The sequence below is a fragment of the Bombus pascuorum genome, chromosome 1 (assembly GCF_905332965.1).
Source record: "Bombus pascuorum chromosome 1, iyBomPasc1.1, whole genome shotgun sequence".
Taxonomy (NCBI): Eukaryota; Metazoa; Arthropoda; class Insecta; order Hymenoptera; family Apidae; genus Bombus; species Bombus pascuorum.
This window is the reverse complement of record NC_083488.1, coordinates 17,254,960-17,276,048: the sequence shown is the minus strand read 5'-3', so window position 1 is coordinate 17,276,048 and position 21,089 is coordinate 17,254,960. Positions and strand designations below refer to the sequence as shown.

At 34.1% G+C, this 21,089-nt stretch overlaps 1 protein-coding gene and 1 long non-coding RNA gene across 4 annotated transcripts in view; one reads left to right on the top strand and one right to left on the bottom strand.

The window, feature by feature from the left end:
* Positions 1-21,089, top strand: part of LOC132907296 (uncharacterized) — a 61,673-nt gene that overhangs the window by 6,139 nt on the left and 34,445 nt on the right. The window lies entirely within an intron of this gene.
* Positions 149-20,489, bottom strand: LOC132907247 (fructose-bisphosphate aldolase-like). Of its 3 annotated transcripts, none has more exons than XM_060960169.1 (6): positions 20,376-20,489; positions 4,541-4,750; positions 3,529-3,972; positions 2,631-2,984; positions 1,972-2,099; positions 149-1,339 (listed from the first exon to the last, which is right to left on the bottom strand). In XM_060960169.1, exons 2-5 carry the CDS (start codon positions 4,745-4,747, stop codon positions 2,004-2,006), a joined length of 1,101 nt encoding a protein of 366 aa, XP_060816152.1. In that variant the 5' UTR covers positions 4,748-4,750; positions 20,376-20,489; the 3' UTR covers positions 149-1,339; positions 1,972-2,003. The 3 variants fall into 3 exon arrangements, with proteins under 3 accessions (XP_060816152.1, XP_060816142.1, XP_060816162.1); XM_060960159.1 differs by lacking the exon at positions 20,376-20,489 and adding an exon at positions 10,292-10,852; XM_060960179.1 differs by lacking the exons at positions 1,972-2,099; positions 20,376-20,489 and adding an exon at positions 10,292-10,850.

The window sequence follows — 21,089 nt, the reverse complement described above, 5'->3', positions numbered from 1 at the left end:
TAACGTTAACGTTATAAAATAAATATTGAAATCATTTTTAATGACCATTATTTACGAGAATTTGAACAATATCATAGCGCTCAAATTATAAGATGTTGAAAATGTATATATGTTTTGAGGTGGGTTTAAAATAAAGAGACACAATAGATACCCTCCACAGTGTATTTGGTGACCTAGATTACAATGAAAATATTAGATATAACATCGATGTACGAGATACTTTTCAATACGTTACTTATATCTATAATATATAAGATATTTATTTTGCATAGGTAAATGACATAATTATTACGACTTCATAATATTCGACTCATTTACTAACAAACAACATTTAATATGTATTTTTATTTTATCTTTTTTTTTTTTTACTTTTTTATTTTTTTGCTTCTTTTTATACACGTAGAATATTATAACGACATTGACAATATATATAATATATATATCTGCTTTTTATCCGTAGTGTTACAGAATATAATAACGCGTGCGTAATTCGAATGTCACGAAATCTGTTCACGATCTGTTAAACAATCTTTATCTGTATTTTGTCCTGTATCTTATTCAACTGACTTTACCCAATAGGCTCGCGTACATACATGCCGACCACATTCTCTCCAAGATTGTCGTAAATCTTCAGAGTTTTCTATTTCTTCGCCAGAAGTTTCGATGAAACATACATTAAACACTCTTTGTCGCATCATGTAATCCTAGACAGAACGAACATAAAGGCGAGGAAAAGAGTGAAAGGATAGCGCAGAAGGTTAGAATAGAAAGTGTAAAAGCAGGAAGAATAGCGGCGATCGTTCGTAGCTTGTTTCCTTAGAAACACGACAATCGATGAAGAGAATCGATAGTGGTCGACAGCAGCGTGATCCTGAGAAATAGGTTTTATCGTAAAACACAATCTATATCCCTCAGCTTCTCCATATTCGAGATTAAAACGCATTTTCAAAATTTCATATCGATTGAAAATTAACGTGAAAACGTACCAATTATCGTGACTAGTTAAAATTCAGTTGATTCGATTTCAAGGTTTATTTTTTTTGTAAATAAAAACATAAAATTATACAGAAGCTGCGCGATCGTATTTTGTGTTTCGAGATTTCGAAGCGTTTTTTGAGTCTTTCTCCATTCGTTTCCCCATCCTCACTGTCGATGATAATGTTTTCATGCCGGCAACGGTAATCGACGTTGACGATGTTTGACGAACGATCTAATTGTCTAATCCTTATTGATGTCTAATGATTATTTAATACGCGTGGTTTGCGACGAAAAGCGCTGCGTTACCAGCAGCTCCCGCCACACCACCAGCGTATTTGCCGAGTGCCGATTCGCTGTTAGCCTATAAATACAAGAATATATTTTAGACAAACTTTATATTAATACACTACTCCACAAAATTAAAAGATCACTGAAAACTGGAAAGTTATCGAATATAATTTCGTGAAGGAAAATCGTACAACGATCTACCTGGATTCATTTTAAAGGGTAAAGCCTCTACTTTCCCTTCTCTGAACTGAATTTTCTCAAAACTTCTTTCATATATCATATCATTTATATCATAAAACAGAATGGAAAATTAAAGTTACTTTTTTTCTTTTTAGATTTGACAAATTCGAACGACTCTACAATGTTTAGAAAATCTTTTTTGAAATTCGTTAAAAAAGGAATCGTTTCTTGTAAAGAAAAGGGAAGTCTCCCCTTTGTAACGATATCTAAAAAGTTGATATACGATTTTTATTGACGTTTTATCGCATCTTAAATAAAAAGTGTGCCGCCGACAATTTTTTGGTCAACATTTATTTTATGGATATAATTTTGTGGAGTGTATAATAATTAATTAACAGTAACTTACAATTAGAAACGATAATTAGTAACAATATGTATTTAAATACACTTAATGTTATCAGTATGTACATATAATATAAACACATAGAAAAGCAAATATATACAGAACTTATCCACGATACTTACTATGGAAACATGTCTCAGAAAAAGAAGAAAGTTTAGTAGGCATGAGATTTCACATAGAGAGAGGCATTTGCAGCTGCGCTAGCAATGCTACCAGCAGAGTATTTGGCTAGGCTGGCTAGACTATTTGCCTAAACAATCACACAGTATACATACATGCAAAAAACAAATGTTAAAAAAAGTAGAGATTAAATAAAACAGTAATAATTAAACCTAACAAAATAAACTAGAATAGGATCTAAATATAAAAGAAATGAAAACTATAGTATATGTGTACATAAGATGTAAAAATGTAAAAAGATAGGACTATATAAAGATGAAAGGAAAGCTTCTAAGTATTAAAAGAAAAAGCTAAAAAGTGCAATAGCTAGAGAAAAGAAGAAGTGATGGCAAAATACATGTAGAGAAGAAAGGTAATAGTGTAAATCCCCATAAATAGCACATAGAAAGAGAAAAGATATTTTAAACTTTTGTACACAAAATTACATACAGAAAAGAAAACATAGATAAGTCAAACTAGGTTAGTCACAATAATAAAAAAGAAGTAAGAAAAATTTATTCTACTGACATAGCAGCACACATCAAAAAGTAAGAGAAATGCTTCGAAATTATAAAACATAAAGAAGGAAATCTGAAATAGGATAACATAGCTTGAAAGTTACCTTAGCCCTCTTGAGAAGTTCTTCCTGCCCTGCAGCAATTTGTTCCTTCTTGCCTCCCCATGCACGGAGAACAGAAGCTTGAAGAGCACGACCGTAGCTGAAGGTCAGTGCCCAAGGTTTGTTCGCTGGGAACTTGTTGATTGCGTCCAAGTTCACGGATGCCTCCTCTTCTGATTGACCACCACTGAGGAAGGTGATTCCAGGTACTGCAGGTGGCACAGTGCGCAGTAAAGCGGTCACGGTAGCAGCTGCGATCTCTTGAGGAGATGCTTTCTTCGGGCAACTCTGTCCTGGTGTTACCATATTCGGCTTCAGAAGGGTTCCCTCGAGGTACACATGATGATCAGAGAGTGCCTAAAACGTCAAATATGATGAAATTTCGACTTCTCAATAAAAAGAAGAAATGAAATCTCTACAATTAAATAACTGGACATAAAAAAGCGTCAAACTAAAGTTAATTACTTTCAAATTCTTCATATTTCTATAATGAAAACAAGAGTCATAAGCAATATGTCTAACAGATTGCTAGTATGGCTAACGCTTCATTTAAATAATATAACTTCGTAAATTTATATTTTTAAAATTGATGTCTCGACAGAAATACTATAGCATTTATTTTACAGAAAATAGAAAATATTGGATAATAGATTCCATTCTAAGAGAAAAGTATATCTATAGTGTGCAACCTACACGACCAATACCACAACGTAAAAGACTCTGAAACCATCCTATCTTGCCTTATGGCATTTCCTTCTATTTTCAATCAAATAGCTATAATCGATTCCAATTATACTAACGACTCTGTGCATCGCTATTGCTTCTATCTATCGAATAAACGAGGCAAGACGCCAGTATCCCTACACGAAACAAATCAGATCAATATGCAGATTCCCCTCACCTTGTACACAGCGGCCAGAACCTCTTCCGTGACTTGTTGGCAACGGGCAAGGTCATGATCACCGTCAGGCAAGATCTCGGGCTCAACAATTGGCACGATCCTAGCACTCTGACAGATGGAAGCATAACGAGCCAAGACATTAGCGTTCTCCAAGATGGCGAGCTTGCTAGGACAGTCCTTCTTGATCTTCAACACGCATCTCCATTTGGCGAATTGGCATCCATCTTTTTTGTATTGGATGCAACGGGCCTGAAGACCGTCGAGACCCTGAGTGGTGCATTCATCGTCGGTGCCGAATAATGGTACCACACCCGTGTCCACTTTGATACCTGGCAAGATGCCACGTTGCTTCAAGAGCTCAACGAATGGTGTTCCATCGTCGGCCTTCTGGTAGAGAGTCTCGTGGAACAGGATAACACCAGAGATGTGCTGGCCGATGGTGTCCTTTAAAAGATAAATAAAATAGATTATTAAAGAAAAATTGAACGAATATATTTGGTATGTAAATTTTATACGCTGATGATATAGAAAGGTAAAATATTTGAAGTATATACTTAACAACATTTGAAAGTAGCAGATAGAATATTTCCAAAGTATTCGAAGGATATAATTTAGAATATAACGTTAGACTTCAAGATTGTTTGTTTCTTTTTACAAATTTATGGTTTGAAAGATATGATAAATCACAAATTTGAGAAAACGAAATGTAGGAGAAGAAATATCAGAAGCATTCCTGAGTTGTAAAGATCTTTTCTTCGTAGAATGATTGCTCTGTCAATGAAATGAATTAACTTCCATCTTCTTGAGTTTAAAATATCTACGAAGTCATCGCCGATTATATCTCTTCACTAATCTGAGAAATCAGAAAGGATTGAAAGAACTGCGCATCGATTTCTTCGAACATAAATTTGACAATATTCGAATACTGGTAACTATCAGTACTTAAACAAAGTCAAATCTTTTCCTAAATGATAAGATAGGAAATAATTGAATAAATAGATAGAAATTATACCTTAGCACTGGTGAAAAGAAGTTGTCTGTAAGCTCGGCGGTTGTCCTCGGTATTCTCAACGTTGATGTCCTTAAGACGCTTGCCGATGGTTGTTGTCGATTCATCCGCAGCGAGGATTCCTTTTCCAGGTGCCACGATTTGCTGGGCGATTTTTTTCAATTCCTCTTTCAGCTCAGGTTCGAGCTTATCGTATTTTTCCGCAACCATTTTCTACGGAAGAGATGCGATGTAAAAAGATGAAACGTTCGAGGAAAATTCAAGAAAGATATAGCGTCGTTTGAAAGGTGCCATAAATAATTCTTAGGATTAAAGATTAGAAGATAGAACTTTCTGATTAATGAACTTTCATATAATGAGCTGCAAGAGATAAAGACCTCTTCGAAATATAATTAATAATTCGGTAGTGATTAATGGAGAAGCCATTAGTCTTTTTAAATTGATTATGATCTTAATTAAATAACAGTTTTTGTCACATCCGATAATAGCTTTAATATTCATATGATATTTGTTGGCAGATAATACATTTGCTAAGTTGTTTGATAGAGTCACATATGTATATATAACGCGTTCAGTCACTGACGTAAAATTACATCATTTCCTGAAATAACAGAAAGATACAAGGAAACAATACTGAGCTATAGAAAAACTTAGATATTTTTTCTTTATGGAGTATTTTCTTTTTAATTTCAAATAACAAGTAATCGCAAGTATAACATCTTACAAGAAATTTTATTATTCGTATCCTTTGGTCAATTACGGAAATCCCAATCAATCGTAGATCTACTCTGTCTAATTATAATTTTAATTTTAATTAAAGTGATTTTTAACTTCACGAATGTAAGGAAATTACCGATCGCGATAGAATCAAGTTATGTTTGGTATATAAATCTTACAGTAATATAGACAGAAAGATGGTTTGAAAACATTGAAAGATAACGCGCAACATCCTTTCGCCCGTAATCCTTCTGCAAAGGCCAGTTATTTATTGGATCTGCGTGGGAAGAGGGTAGAATTTCAAGTGCAAAGACCCCTCCTAGGGCTTTCATTTCTCTTTTAAAATGAGCCTTTCGATACGTCGGATCGCGCCATAGGCATTGTGCACATGAAATATCAAATGTCCACTAAGGCTTCCGCAGCGTAATTGAATTTCACAGTGTCCCATCAACGTCAATATTTCATAAAAAGAAAATGTTAGTTTGACCCATTTCTGCGTCTTCATTCGCTCCACCGCTTTCACATCGAGCTAATAGACCGCTATATTCCTAACTAATACGAGAGGGTCATCGGTATACCATACGTATATTTATAGTTATATTAAAGGAATCCATGGTGCCTATTCTCATGGTTCATCTTGATTGGATTTCGCGGAGAAGTTTGTTATTGATGATAAGTAATTTTCTATTTTGTGGTTGACGGTGGAGAAATATTAACGTTACTTTGTTCTACAACATCGTCTTATAATAATTATACGACTATACTAACGTTTAGACTGGAGATTTTTGTTCATTTGTAAGAAATTTAAAATTTAAAAAAAAAAGGTAGATTTAAGAGTATTTATTTGTATAAATAGATTTATATAAGTAGTAAAACTGGAAAAAATATACGCAATGTGCAAACATATACAAAATATCCGAAGTATAGTAATTTCTATAATATACGATGGATGAAATAAAATTTCTACTTAGAGTCCATTTGTTTATTAATTAGATTCGTAAAAATACAAATTTCCATAACAATTCTCAGTCTACTAGTAGCAGCTATAATGATTGACCGAGATAAATATTTTCGTTCGTAGCAAATAAATATCATTGTAAATTCCAAGTCATGATTAAAATTTTGAAGAATCATAAGCATCGTGCACGTATACGATTCGACTATTAATTGCTTTCGTTGCAATTACGTCAATTTGTAGCTCGTTACCGCGAGTGCTGTACTCGAGAGTTGTACAAACGCCTTTATACGGGTAAACATTTTTAAAGAGGCCCATTCTCCGGAAAGAGGTTGACTCGCGAACCTTTACGAACATTTATTATGCTTTATACTTGTTATTTTTAATTAGAGACTCCTGTAATTGTACATACGCGACACAAGCTGCACAGAGTACTACAATTATAATTTATATGAATAATTTCCGATACCAGTCTCAAAATAGAAGATAAAGGAACAATCTGTTAGATAAATAAATATGTCAACAATTCAGCCAACATTATAAGTTGTTATCATAATATTTAAATATACTCGACTGGATCACGAGTTTTTACAATCATAAATGGATAATTTCTTATCTAAGGGTAATCCGAAGGTCGCTGAAAATTTTTGCAATCACTGACAGATCTTACTTAACGTATTCAATATTCTCGAAAAACAACAACAGCGACAAACATATCGTCTACCTTGTCTTCATCTTCCTCTACGCTACTCTACACGTAAGAGGCGCTCCAACCACCAATAGAGCAACCATTTATCTCACTACAACGTAACGTGCAATATGTTGAACATGAATCTTTATTCAGCAGAGATAGCGTCCGAAGAATCAATGCGCGAGGACAGGCGAATGGAGAAATTGCGAGGATTGTTGCAAAGAATGGACACGTAGATGCTCGTTGATAAATAGAACATACTAGAAGTAAGCTTGGTGATAAGTTTGCAACTTTATGGCAGTTCGACAGGCCAACAAAGTATCGGTGTAAATGGCTTAACGGGATATATACAGCCGATTATTGTGAGATCGTTGCTCTACGTTCTGGTCAGATTGAAAAAACCATTATCGATACAGTGAGAAATACGACCGACTTTTCTTATTGGAACAATGCTGAATGCTTCGAGAACAATTCGAAAATTCCTCCGTTAATTGTCGTGGCTGTGAAAACTGTAAATGAGCGGATAACAGAATCATCGCGCTCCATTGTGTTATACTGTCACCTAAATAAACGATAAACTGGAAAGAACGTTAAATAGAAGAGCTTTTTTTTATGAATCAGGAAACTACATATTTCAGCTATCCTCGAAATTATTGAATAATCAAATTAAGAATAATGATTTTCAAACGAAGCTCTATATAACTTCGTCATAATTATCGTAGAAATTAAAATTCTTTATTCTAGATCAGTGATTCTCCACTTGGACTACGCGACAAGATTTTCAAAAGTACGCCGTAACCATTTTCTTGATTGCTTATTAAAACTTTTATAATTTTGTAAGTTCTGTTAAACGTTTATGTCATTTTTCATGTATATAAGTTATCATGTATCATGTATATGATGTATTATGTATAATCGTGTATATAATTTAAGTATAGAAAATTTAATGCGTACATAAATATATGTTTTATTTTAATCTCACTATTGTACTACATAATTAATAATACATAATAATACCACATACTATAACTATAGTCTTATTTATCTTCACGAGGGGTACGTTATTTTTATACATTTCACGAAGGTACACGAATAATAATAGGTTGAAAACCCTACCACTAGATAATAAATAAAGGATTAAAGTATTTCTGGTAATAGTTGGGAACGTTAAAAAAATATATGATTACTTTTATTAAGATCGACATATCTAATAAATTAAAACGTGACAGAATGACAGACAGATAAAGCATGGAATAAAAGGATTAAAAATTACGCAAGCAGATAAGCCACAGATCTTTAGAAGTGTATCATATATGGAATTATCGTAAATTGGTTTTTCTCAAGCTTCAAGAAAACAGTATGAAATATGTATGTTTGTTCTTAAATGTATCGCAAGAAAGCACCCGAAAATATTCCACTACTGCTACAGACTACAGAAATTTCACGAATCTTATCATCACTACACTTACCAGTATCATTTTAGATTCTACTCTGAAATTAGGAAATCTCCATAGTAGACAAAGTAAGAATACCTTAACAACGAATTGTGTAGACCTTAGAAGTCTTTTAAACATGTGTTCATAATTGCTTTTCTTAGTTATTGGAAAGTATAATAAAAACTTTTGTTTTTTTTATATAAGAACGAAATAACAAATTAATACTTTACCAAGAAAAAAATACAGAGAACATAAAATTACATCAAAGAATTCGAAGCTTAAGAAAGGAAAAAATATCAACGTAGGGTTTTAAACTTTGTAAAAATGAAGAGTCAATAATGCCTTTGCGATACTTTAAACGACGTAATCTTCAAGAGATAATCGTAAGCAGTGCATCGTTCTTGATACACGTAACTCGTACGTTTAGAAGAAAATGCCAATGCTCTTCCTTAAACTTAAGAGCGCGAACATTCGAAGAGCATAACAGTCTCGTTTGGTCCTCGCTTAACAATGCGAAATAAAAACCAGCTGTGTCATCCGAATCACAAAGACAGAAAGGCCTAGATTTGTCTCGTTTAATACGTCGTATATTTCTTTTTCGGCAACCACGTAATGTACCTTTCTGTCCGAATTTCAAGCAAAATCTCCCTTTCCCTGCGACGCACACCCCTATCATCGCACATGCATCGAGGGCTGTAAAGTAAATGATGCAGACGCGAGTTACAAGATCGATAAAACAGCTACAATGAAAGTCTCCATTCAACAGTCACCGTAAACAAGCATCGCGGCGCGCGTGCACAAAGCTGTAAATTATCATAACGACTTTGTATCTCAATCAACAAGATCGTCGACTCCCTCGAATCGAATCGAATGAATCAATTTTCCCTCTCTTTACGTGGCCTTACGAACAAAGTGAATGCACGCGATACAGATGCATCGTCAGGTGTGCAATAATAATAGAAAAAGAAAAAGAGATCTCGTTATCAGGATGAATAACCTGAGAAAGATATAAAAATGAAATCGAATAAGAACGAAACGTGATAATATTGAAATCCAATAAGAACGGTTTATCTAATCAGTACCGTGGAATTAATGTAGTTGAAGACCTTTAAACGACATTTTTGTAGCAACGACTCGTACAGGAGAAGAGTAGGTCTTTCTTTCTCAAGAAACAGATCCGGATTTCGTTCGGTCGATTGATTTTCTAAAAGTTGACGCTATGCTGCGAAGTTTAGAGGAAAGAGAATGAGAAGAGAAGAGAGAGATATGAATAAGATCGCGCGAGTAGGGAGATTAAAATCGATAAAACGGTACACAAAGCCTGATGTTGGTTGCTTGCTACGTTTATTTTTCTTAGCCTTTACTACCATAGTTTACTACCATAACTTGTTATCTTTGCCTCTTCCAATCGTCTTCGTTTCGAACGAAGAGTCCCGAAAGCGATAACGTTTTCTTGACGTACAATGCAATAACATCAAAAGAGAATCTCTTACATGTCCTGTCATCATGATAACGATAATGATTTCTTAAAGTAACACGATGACGCTAATAGTGTTATCTATATTAACGTGCCAGACGTGAGTATCGAATCGTGGAAACGTAAGTCTACGGGTTTTTAATAATTCATTGGAAATAGTTTGCAATACACCTTTTTTCATGTCGATAACAGATTCGAAAGTCTTCGCGAAGACGTCGCATCAAGTCAGCTGATGATTAGATATAAACTGATAGTTGCAATTCTCACGGCGGCACGTTGCACAAACGCATAATCGCGTTATCCTTTGTACGAATGCGATCGTTATCTATTAACAATAGAAAGCTTTTTCAATAAAGAAAGAAGATTATATCATTATGCAAGTCGTTATTTTGAACGAATAAAGATATGAAATAACGATGAAATATCTACGCAAAGATCATGGTTCGATGAACCTCTTGGATCTTTCTGAATCTCTTACCTGTTCCACCGAATATCGGTTTGATGCAGGTCCAGTTCAGATCGTAAATAAATCGCCGGATCTCGCGACTCGCGTATTACGAACACGCGTATATACAAGGATAATAAATATAATATAACGACGATAATAATAATAATGACAATAATAATAATGATAATAATAACAACAACGATAATACGTTTCCTTTACTGTTAGTTCGCTAATTATCGGGTCGATTTGAAATTAATTTCGTTTACGTTACTTTCTCTTTCTCTTATTGTTTTTCTGCTTTCCTCGGTTCCTGCTACGTTTGGCGTTTTACGGGTTTTATTTGAAATACACCATAAAACCACCGATAACACCGATAGATCTGATAGATAGATAAAAGTGACTGAGAAGATAAAAGTAAACCGATCGTTGCGACATAACGTTCTCGGCTAACGAAATGTTGGTCTTCCGCCGGGCCCAGCCGAGAGGACCCAAATATTCTTTTCGACTACATCTTTGCGGTTCGTCGGAGAGAGAACTATGCCGAGGCGCGTGTCTCGTCCGAACACGAGACGACGACTGGCTTTATCCGGCTAGTTCGCCCCCATCCAAGAGGCGGCAGGGGTACCTGGCTGCAGTGCAGTGTCGTAACTGCAAAACAGGGGGGTAGTTGCTACATTCCCTCTCTCCCTCTTTCCCTACCTCTGCTTCAGTCTCTATCATCCTTCTCATTCGCCTCTCTTCTTCCTACACGTTTGTACAACCGCATCTTTCTCGTACTCGCCTACATTCCCACATTTACCTTCTCCCTTCCCTTTCGTCGAACCTCCCTCTATTCGCATTGTCTTGCCCGCACTAACCAACTATCTTTTTCTTCTTTCCATCGGCTTTCTCTCTCTCTCTCTCTCTCTTTCTCTTCTTCCTCCTAATCTACCGTCTTGCTTTTACACAGTATCACCCCACTCCTTTCAATCTCCTGACTCGATCGCTGTCTCGCTTCCACCTACGCTTCAGCCACCCCTGTCCTTATCCTATCTACAGCCTGTCGCCTATACAGCACGAAACGAGGGAGTGGGCTAGCCGCAATGCAGCACGCGCAGACGTTCTCGAGGCTACGCCTGTATTATCCCCCTGCACACCCTGAATCCGTGACCTGAGACATCGGCACACGAAATACGCGGGACCTGTGCTCTCTTGCATCCTGCTCGCCATTAGTAGTAGACGCTCCTCTCGTCTACGAGTACAGAGCGAGCAGTTAACAAACGGTAGAGAGAGCAATAAGGAGGAAGCTAGAATTGAGAATTCAGGGTCTCTAGTTGCGATTCATGAAAATGGCTGTACATTGCCAGCCATAAATCACCGGACACTTTATATGCTTGGTAATGTAATTACAAAATAAAGATGACATTGAATGTTAATGTAACAAAGTTATACGTGTTTTAAAGATCTTATTATAAATTCAGACTGATTCATTAATGTCATGAACGCGGAATGTTTCGTTGTATAATAACATAGCATAGAACTAAACGGATAGACTTTCTATCGCTATGTGACAATATAAAATTTATTGCAAAAATAAAATTATTTATATAGTTTGGTAGAATAGTAAGACGAAGCTTAGAAAATAATAAACGCGAACGATCTGCATGAGTGAAAATTGATCCAGTATTTTGAAGATTAACGAACATCAAAAGCAGCAAATATCCGGTGTACTTATGGACGAGAATATAATTACACGAGGCGGAATTACATGTCAGACTTTCCCAAGCCTGGATGAATTTCCAACTTCCATTCATCTCGTAGATGAATTTTCTCCGAGGAAGATCGTCTTTGGTAATGAAGCTGTAGCGATAGCAAACTTCTAACACGGCTAAGCCTGTTCGTCGTTGAATAATCGACACGTGGTTCGCTCAGTCACGTCCCCCGCCATTTACAATTTCGAGCAATCTCCGATCGTCGGCGCGATTACGTAAAACCTAGCGAAAATGAATCGCTCGCGATTGATGGGGGAATTGATCACCGCAATTTGCGCAAGTCACGATCGAATTTTCGCTAATTTCTCGACCAGCGAACGGTCGGTGAACACGCCCATTGGAAATTAGTCGGGAAGATCGAGATTTAACGAAATTGAATGCGAATCGATGGATTCTATAAATAATCGACAGAGTTCTCGCGCGGCGTGAGTAGGAGAAACATTCAGACAACTCGTTAGCCAAATGAAGGTACCAACGGTAGTTGCAGGAAACTCTAAGCAAGTTGCAGGCAACTACAAAGTTACGTGTTAATTTCCCGAGAAACCACGTTAATATCTTAATCAACATTAATTCTTTTCCCTCGAACTTGATTTTTAAAGGCGTCACTTAGCTCGTGATTAAGAATATAAAGAAAAGCCGTCTTTCCGAATTAGATAAAGGGATCGTTATCGGTGGATTACGGATTAGTAAAAAATGCAAAAATACATAAAGTCCCGGAAGTAGAGCACTCATCTAATTTTTAGTAAGAAAAATTATGAAACAGGCCTCTGTTTAAATTTTATTTCCTTGCTTGTATTCGTAAAAATCCGCGGTCTAATTAATAGTAGTACGTCCTTTCATTTCTGAGGAAACCGATTGTAATGCTGACCAGCGAACAGTGGGATTTTATTCTTGTGGAATGCAGCTTATTTCCGAAAGCCTCGTACACAGAGGACCGCGGTAAGGTTAATCGCAACAATGCTACGCTCAATTATCGTTAAGTCTGATAATTCTAGACAAGAACAAATTTTTAACGAGAGAATGTCCTGTTATCGGAATTTCCGGTTAGACGTGAAAGAACACGAACAATCGTGAGAGAAAACGAGCGTGACAAAACTCTTTTAAGCTTCCAGCATCTTTTCCTGTCTCTCTTCCTGTTCTTCTCCTTTAAAACGATTTTTAGACGACCAACGTGGGAAAGAAGTCGCTTCTTATTTCGGAAAGCATTTACGACTTACCCACGCGCTATGGATAAAGCCTCTGAAGAATACATGGAAATGAAAGTCACGCTTCGGGAGAAATACGACAACGAGACGTGTGGGTGAAAGCTTTTTGGCCATATAAATGATATAAAAGCCGCTCGACACTGGGGGTTGGGCCTGAAAATTTCACGGAGCTGGAAAGGAGCTTTTCTAGCCACGATAAGGAACAAGTACATAGACCGTACGACGAAGTACGTTGGAATTTGCCGAATTAGAGAATTATCGTTTGCAGTGTTTCTTGCAACTGTTTTCTATCGAAAATGTTATTCGTTGTTATTGATTATTTTTGCTCGAGCTGTGGTTTAATATCTTCAATAGCGATCAGTATTTTATTCCAATTGATTCGTATTCGATGAATATGATTTTTAAAAGCCATTTATATTTCAATTGTATTTTTATACTCTCGTAATCATGCGAAACTAAATTCGTGCATTTTGATTACGTTATAAAATAATATCACACACACACATTACGCATTAAAATCGAAAGTGGACGGAGAAAATGGAACGAATTAAGCTCGAAATAGGACCACAAAAGGGATAAACTCGATCTGCAAATGATTGAAGAGAGTTACGTATTAGCACATATTACGCAATAGTGGAATCTAAATGTGGAATTTGTATTTGTGTTCCTTTAGGGGACAGTAATAATGATCTAGACATGATATAGATCCTACGTAACAAAATGTAAGTAAACATGTTAACAAGACTTTATATAACTGAACTATATTTATTCAGTCGATAAAATTTCCGTCTCTGATCAAATTTCAGCGTACGCGAAACAAAAGAAAATTTGCAATTTTACTTTTTACGTTCATTCGCATAAATTTGCGATAGACGCGATTATTTTTCCGTATTTCGATTCACCGTATTAGTAAAATTAATTATTTGTTTTTCGCATGGTTTCGTTCCTACTAAAAATAACTGTCATATATTAATATTACTGTTAGCGCTATTCTGATGTTTACTGTGAGATATGAATAAATAATGCAACGATTTGACGAGCGGCTGCAATATTTTGAAGGCACATGACGGAGACGCAATTTATGCTTAAAATGCATTCCGTTACCTCATACTTGGCATAAGCTAAGTTAGAGCTAGTAACGTACGTAATTGTTCTTGAAATTTCTGCGCAGAATAAGATTTAGTCTTTTACAATCTTATTGCTTACAAAAAACACACCAATGAATCAGAAGATAATATTGTTTGTATTCTTATATAAATGTTCATTAAGATACCGATGTAACTTTTAGACGTTTTTATTCGAAATATATTTCATGCAGTGCTTTTTAAATGAAATATCTTCCGCGTCACATAATACGAATAAAATTTAAATCCTTTATAAAGAATTTACACATTGATGAATTTCCTACAAAAAGAACGGAAGAATCCAATTAACGCGTTCATTTTTGCACGACGCGGTTGAATTATTTGAATTGTTCCCCTAGCGATATAGTCGAGGATTTTTATGTCGCGACTCTGCTACCCACCTAAAATAACATCAAAATCGGATCAACGTTAAAGAACAATCCTCGATCTTTAGAGTCGAGGATCTAGAATTATTGGATGAATCGCAGTACGCGATATTTTTACGTCCATCCAATGAGAAGTTTTAGAACTATTGAAAACAACTGTAATAAAATAACGTAATAAAGCTGCAGAATTCGCCGTTTCGTAGTGCATTAAATTCTTGTTCCACGTTTTGATATTTTAGACAATTCTTCTGAGGAAATAAAATCGTATTGGACACTGAATAGTAACAAAACAGGAGAAACGAAAGCTTTCAATTGAACATTTATATTACTTAGATATTACTATTTTAATAATATTTAATTAATTATTGTATTAGATAATGAAAAGATAATCTTGTAACTTAAAATACTTAAAGTTACTTAAGTCTTGATATTTTATAGCGTTTTAAGTTATAGAAAATAATTATTTGGATTGTAGATAATAACAAAGTATTAGTCTTACGATTAGACACAACACAGGCTATAAATTAATATAAATTCCAAGTACTAGATCTAACATCAAGATAAACGCAACAGTGTTGCGTCAATTTTGTTGTATCTTTCTAAAATACAATACTAAAACTTTTCCACGCGATCCAACCATGAATCTACCGTCGGTATTTTTGATATTTTCGAATGATCACATTTCGACGATAATGTAATTTTCGCAATCGCATGTAAATACCGTGTTATCGCAGCACAGCGTGATAAAGCTGTTTACGAAGGAGGAATGGAATTGTCGGGAAAATGCAATCTCGTTTCTTGATGAAAAGTGACCCACACGTACTACTATTGTATCATCAATAGCGATTCATTGAACCGTATCTTGAAGTCTCAAAGTCAACTTGGTTATCTTGTAGCTAACCACCAATACAAGTTCGATTTCATCAAACTAGAAATATTTCCCTTAAACGCTTTGCAAATCGATGATGTGGGGTATAACTTGACTACAACACATTCTTACGACTAAAATAAATTTGCCGAGATCAATAAGTTCGTTAATTACCTTTATTCGATCATACGCAGAATAATTTCCCAGAATAAATTTTCTAATTATTACTCTGGTTCATAAAGGTAAAGGTACTCAACGTAGGCTAATTGTAACGTAACTGATTTGACACAGACAAGTGTTCTGTTTGTAGAAGCTATTTTACCTGAGATTAATTAGAATGATCGATTAATGCTTTCGAGTGTCTATAAACAAATTCCACGTAATAATGAATATTTGTTTTAATTTAATAAGCCTATATAAACTGTAAGCGATGGTTATGGATAAAGGAGAACTATTTTTTTTACAATAATTTGATATTGTGATTTTAGCTTACAATATTATCTGAAAATTTACTTGATTTCTGCAGAATTTTTTGAACAATAAATTCTTTGTACAATAAACAAAAAATAAATACGTGTAAAACAAAATGTAAGTAAAAATGTGCATGTAGAATAAGAAAAGACCTCCTTTATGTAAATGGTACAATGGGAAATGTATGAAACATACTACATATTGTGACAAATAACCCATTTCATAGCTTAGCAATTGTAGGTAATATCCGTAAAAATATTCGTGAACCGTTTTCTTGTGTCGGTCGATACACGAATCGTGTAACGCGGGATCTATTCGCGCAGACGCGAATTGAATTTTTAACCATTGAATTTCGTAAAATTTTCCAATAAAGCTACACATGTCGAAGGGAAGCAGTTGATGTAGAAATCTGTCGAATTGATTTGAAAAATCTTATAGAAGTATAAGAGAGTTTCACAAATTACCAACATTTCATATAACAGTATTTAACATAATGTCAATATTCATAGCTTGTAAAAAAATTATATATTCAAAATTTCAAAGTATAATATTTTAATTTATTACGTATAACGTAAATCATTTGTATTTCTATAGTGAATTTAAACCTAATAATAGAATTATATATGAGATTACATAGGCGGGATATTCAAATGAAATCCCTAGAACTTCCAACCCTCGAGAAAAAAGTTCCACTCCAATATAATTTAATTTTCGTTTAATTACTAATTTATTAGATTAAGAAATAGATTAGGTAAAAACGTGAAAAATAGAGAATTACAAGCTATCATAATCATATACAGTCATCTTTTACATCTTTTTTCCATTCTGAGCTGAACCTAAATTGCTAAGAACAAACAGTTTTACGGAATTTATAATACTACGTTGTATACTGTATAGTATGAAAATTAGAAGTTTTTGAACTGTTTTTTAAGAAATTTATGCACCTAACGGATCCTCTAATCCCAGCAACTAAAAAAATCATCTGCGCAATGACTCTATCTTGTTGGCGGGCGGTCAATAACGTCAGCATAATTTTGCTGTGGTTTAATCGGTAACGGATAAGCAAAGACGCCTGCGCGACGCGCGTCCACTCTGTCTAACCCGTGGTATTCAAAAGAGGTGAACGTCACACGGAGCGCACCTGGCGGTGATTCTCGGCATGAACCTACGAACCTTCTAACGCGCATGCAGTGCGTAAAGTGAGTTCTTCGAGTCTTTGTGTTATACATACGAAGCTCTAATAGCTAGTTTGTGGATTTTTATGCAAATTCATATTGTAAAGAATATAATTAAAAAAGCAGAAGATTGCCTTATCTACCAAGTATTATAGAAAGCAATTGGATATTTTATATATTTTTCATATATATGCATTCTGTGCAATTTTGTACTTTTACTATAAATGCATAAAAATCTACAGTGTATTGATAACAGAGGTAATTAGTGTGGACTGAAGAAAATAGAAAGAAAACAATCATAAAATCGACTACTCGATTCGTGCTGAGGATTAATTGAAAGGTGACGTCAGAGTGCCGCGACTCAGTTGTAATGCACCGGTCGAAGATATTAACACATACTATTGACTTGGAATGTGTAGTGATCGGTAATCTTGAATCATGTAATTTAACATTGAGATGACTTGACATTAAGATTAAAGATCACGAGTTATCGTATATTCACGATAATTAACCTTTGGAAAAAATTCATCCTTCTTTGTATCGTGCAAAATAAAACAATACTGAGATAAATAATAATAAGCTTATTGAGAAGAGAAGATAAGGCAGATAGTCTACATAATGGATACTCTAGAATTCTTTCTTTGGAAAATAAAAAATACTCTGGCCGTATAATAAGAGGTTATCATATCGAAGTTGGTTGACTACGTGAATTCTGTTGAGTGGGTTCTCCTTTATCTTCCCATTTTCCATTTCTTTCAGATTGTTAGTTCTTTGTGATTGGTTATTCATGGAAATTTATGGTCATGGGTAGATAAACTGCTTATGGACATATTATGTATCATATTAAAGCTTTATGACGATTGGTAGAAAATGCAGGAGTAATGACAATACTATTTAAAACACGAAACAGGATAAAACAAAATATATAGTGAAAGTTCGAAAGCGATGGAAGAACTCAGTAAAAGTTTGTGCAATATAATTCGTATAATTGTATTAGCGGGATGAGACAATAACAATCATGACAATTAATGTTGCATTTAATATATTTCACATGCATTGTAAAAGAATTTAAGTTACAAGTTATTAGTATAGTAACTATTATATATGTGCAAATAACTTATTTATTATTTAATAGCATTTAAACATTATAATATATAGCACTTTCATAGATAAAATGAAGTTATGAATTGAATAAATTCAATAAAATAGACAATTTTTTAAATATGAATTAGCTTGTTCTTATAACCAAAATACTAATGGCGTTATACGTAGTTAGTATATAGTTAATAAATATTTTCATTTCACTTTTTCATTATCGATTTCTCATAAAAACATGTCTCATAAATGTACGTGAAAGCTATGAGTAATTGTAAACAGTGAAAGTTACTTAATTATTTTCACCAATCATCATTCACAACATACAATCTCTATTAATCTGTATTATATTTTATATTTAACACTTTATCACATGAGAGGAACGACAACTTTTCAAATAATCCATTCGTAAATTTAAATACTTCATTTCGTTAAGAACAAGATTCAGTATAAGAGGGCGCTAAAAGTGCGTGCGAAATGTCGAAATTGATCATTGGCCAAAGTTTTAACCGTATTACGAGACGAGAGAATTTATGACGACGTAACATATTCAGGAAAAAATTGACACGTGTGCATCCGGCTGCAATAGTGTGCGTGGACAATAGATGTATCTCGATTCAGAGTCACGTGTTCATCACTGCTAATTTTTCGTCTTACACGTAACATGTAACAGTATTGTCAAAATGATCCTAAACACGTAGTGGTCACGTACAGTGCTATAGGTTGTGCATATTTCGTATTGCGTAAGTTCTCGCAAAGATTGTACAATGCTTGTAAACGACCGATCTAATTCCATCCATCTACGAGCATCATTGATCGCAATATTGATTACATATATTAAATGCAACTAAATTAGACCATCATTGGCAAATAATGAAGATAGACATTAAAAAGCAGCGATGAAAAATTAAACGCAATTCTAGTGTGATAATTTATTAGATGTTCTTTTTATACAATGTGTTATGTATCTGCGTGCACTTAGAACCATGAAAAACTGTTCACAAATAATATGCAACATGTAAATTATGTATATACATAAATGCAACGAAAATTGGAATTTTATTAATCTTATATAATTTCTATCTCTCTAACAAGAGTAACTTTCAAATTCCAGTTCTTCTTCCTGTACCATATTGTATGAAAAGAGAATTTATTACAATAGCTGAAAAGATACAAATATTTCCACTGTTATGACAGACATATGTATGTTATCGGTTATAGGTTATATTGATAAGTAATGTGAAGGAACTTATATTCTCTCTCTCTAAAATTAATTATTAAGCTCAAATTATATATAAAATATTTCCATACGTAAATTCGAAGAGTTTTGATGTTTCAGATTATAAAATACACGAATTGTCATCGTATCGAGCACCAAATGTTGCGCACTTTAAAATGTTCTTTCGAAGTCACGCGTTAATAGATCACGTGACGAAAGGTGATTTAGGCGAAAGTAACTTTTTTTGATATTCATTTAAACGTAATTTATGTTCCTTAAAACTAATATATTTTTCAATTTATTTAAGAATTGAAGCAAAAATAATTTCGTTCTTCAAGCGAAATTTAATTACTTTATAAATATCAAAAACGTAATTATGAACAAATTCTGTACAGCATTCGTTTAAAGCATAAATTCAAACTGTTAAGTCATTAATTTTGTTGCTTTTAAGATTTGTAAAACAATAGCTATTTACATATAACTTGAGCTTGACTTGTATATCTATACATTATCGTATGATCGTACGATATCACATTACAATATGAAAACATGTATCTCCTTAGAAATTTGCGTATGCGATGTACAATAAAATATCGAGCGATGCTTTCAGTATAGGCCCATATTATTTCAAGATACAAAGTGTTTGACTGGGTGTAGACTAAATGTCAGTCAAGGTCGAATCTCATTGCAGGTCAAACATCAGCTTTTGCATCAGTTTTTCGTATGAAGTAATCGATAAAAATTTATAAAAACGCATGGCACTTTTCATTTCAACTTTCAATAAATTATTCATTCAAGAATACGTACAAACATAACTTACCTTATATTGACGAGATGATTTCTAGCTCGAAACGTGTGTCTACGTACGTCGTACGATTTGCTGGTTGGAAAGCGACTGAGGTAAACCTAGGGTATTCGTTGGTTTCAAAGTCTGAACAAGAATGATATTGGCGCAAGCGCATTCTCTACAATCGTAGAGGTTCTCAACATTGGCTCGACTAATCGTTGCTATAACCAAAATAACATACGTAGGTACGTAAATATAGAATTAAGCACCACGGATATTTCAGTGACAAAAATACGTTATTACGAGTTTGAAAATAGAATAGTTTTTTATACAGAAAAAATATTATTTTGTAAGTGAAAAAATTTGCTCTGTTCTTTCTAGTAATATGTAGTATGCAGAGTATTTTGAGTGCTGTAGTTACTTTACACAAATGCGCATCACATGAAACATTTAAAATTAGATTATAGTTATACAATGGATGCTTGAAATAAAATTATTCGAGCACAGTAAACAATAAAGATCCAAATTTAAGGTAACAAAATATTGCATTGAAGCTTTTCTTTAAACTTCTTTCAATGATGCCAACAACTTAGAAATACTGTTATAGAAGTAAATACGTATAAATACAATTAAAAGTAAATAATAAGTAAATATAATTAAGATCATTCACAATAAAATAAGGATTAATGTCATTCTGTTTACATATTATGCGCCATGTGTATATCGAAAAAATGTATATGTACAAAC

What these genes read in the sequence shown, in the direction of transcription:
- LOC132907247 (XM_060960169.1), bottom strand. Translation starts at nt 4,747, where the DNA reads ATGGTTGCGGAAAAATACGATAAGCTCGAACCTGAGCTGAAAGAGGAA. An exon ending in TTCTTTTCACCAGTGCTAAG is followed by an intron (nt 3,973 to 4,540) that starts GTATAATTTCTA and finishes TATCTTTTAAAG; the next exon opens with GACACCATCGGCCAGCACAT. An exon ending in TTCTGGCCGCTGTGTACAAG is followed by an intron (nt 2,985 to 3,528) that starts GTGAGGGGAATC and finishes TTGACGTTTTAG; the next exon opens with GCACTCTCTGATCATCATGT.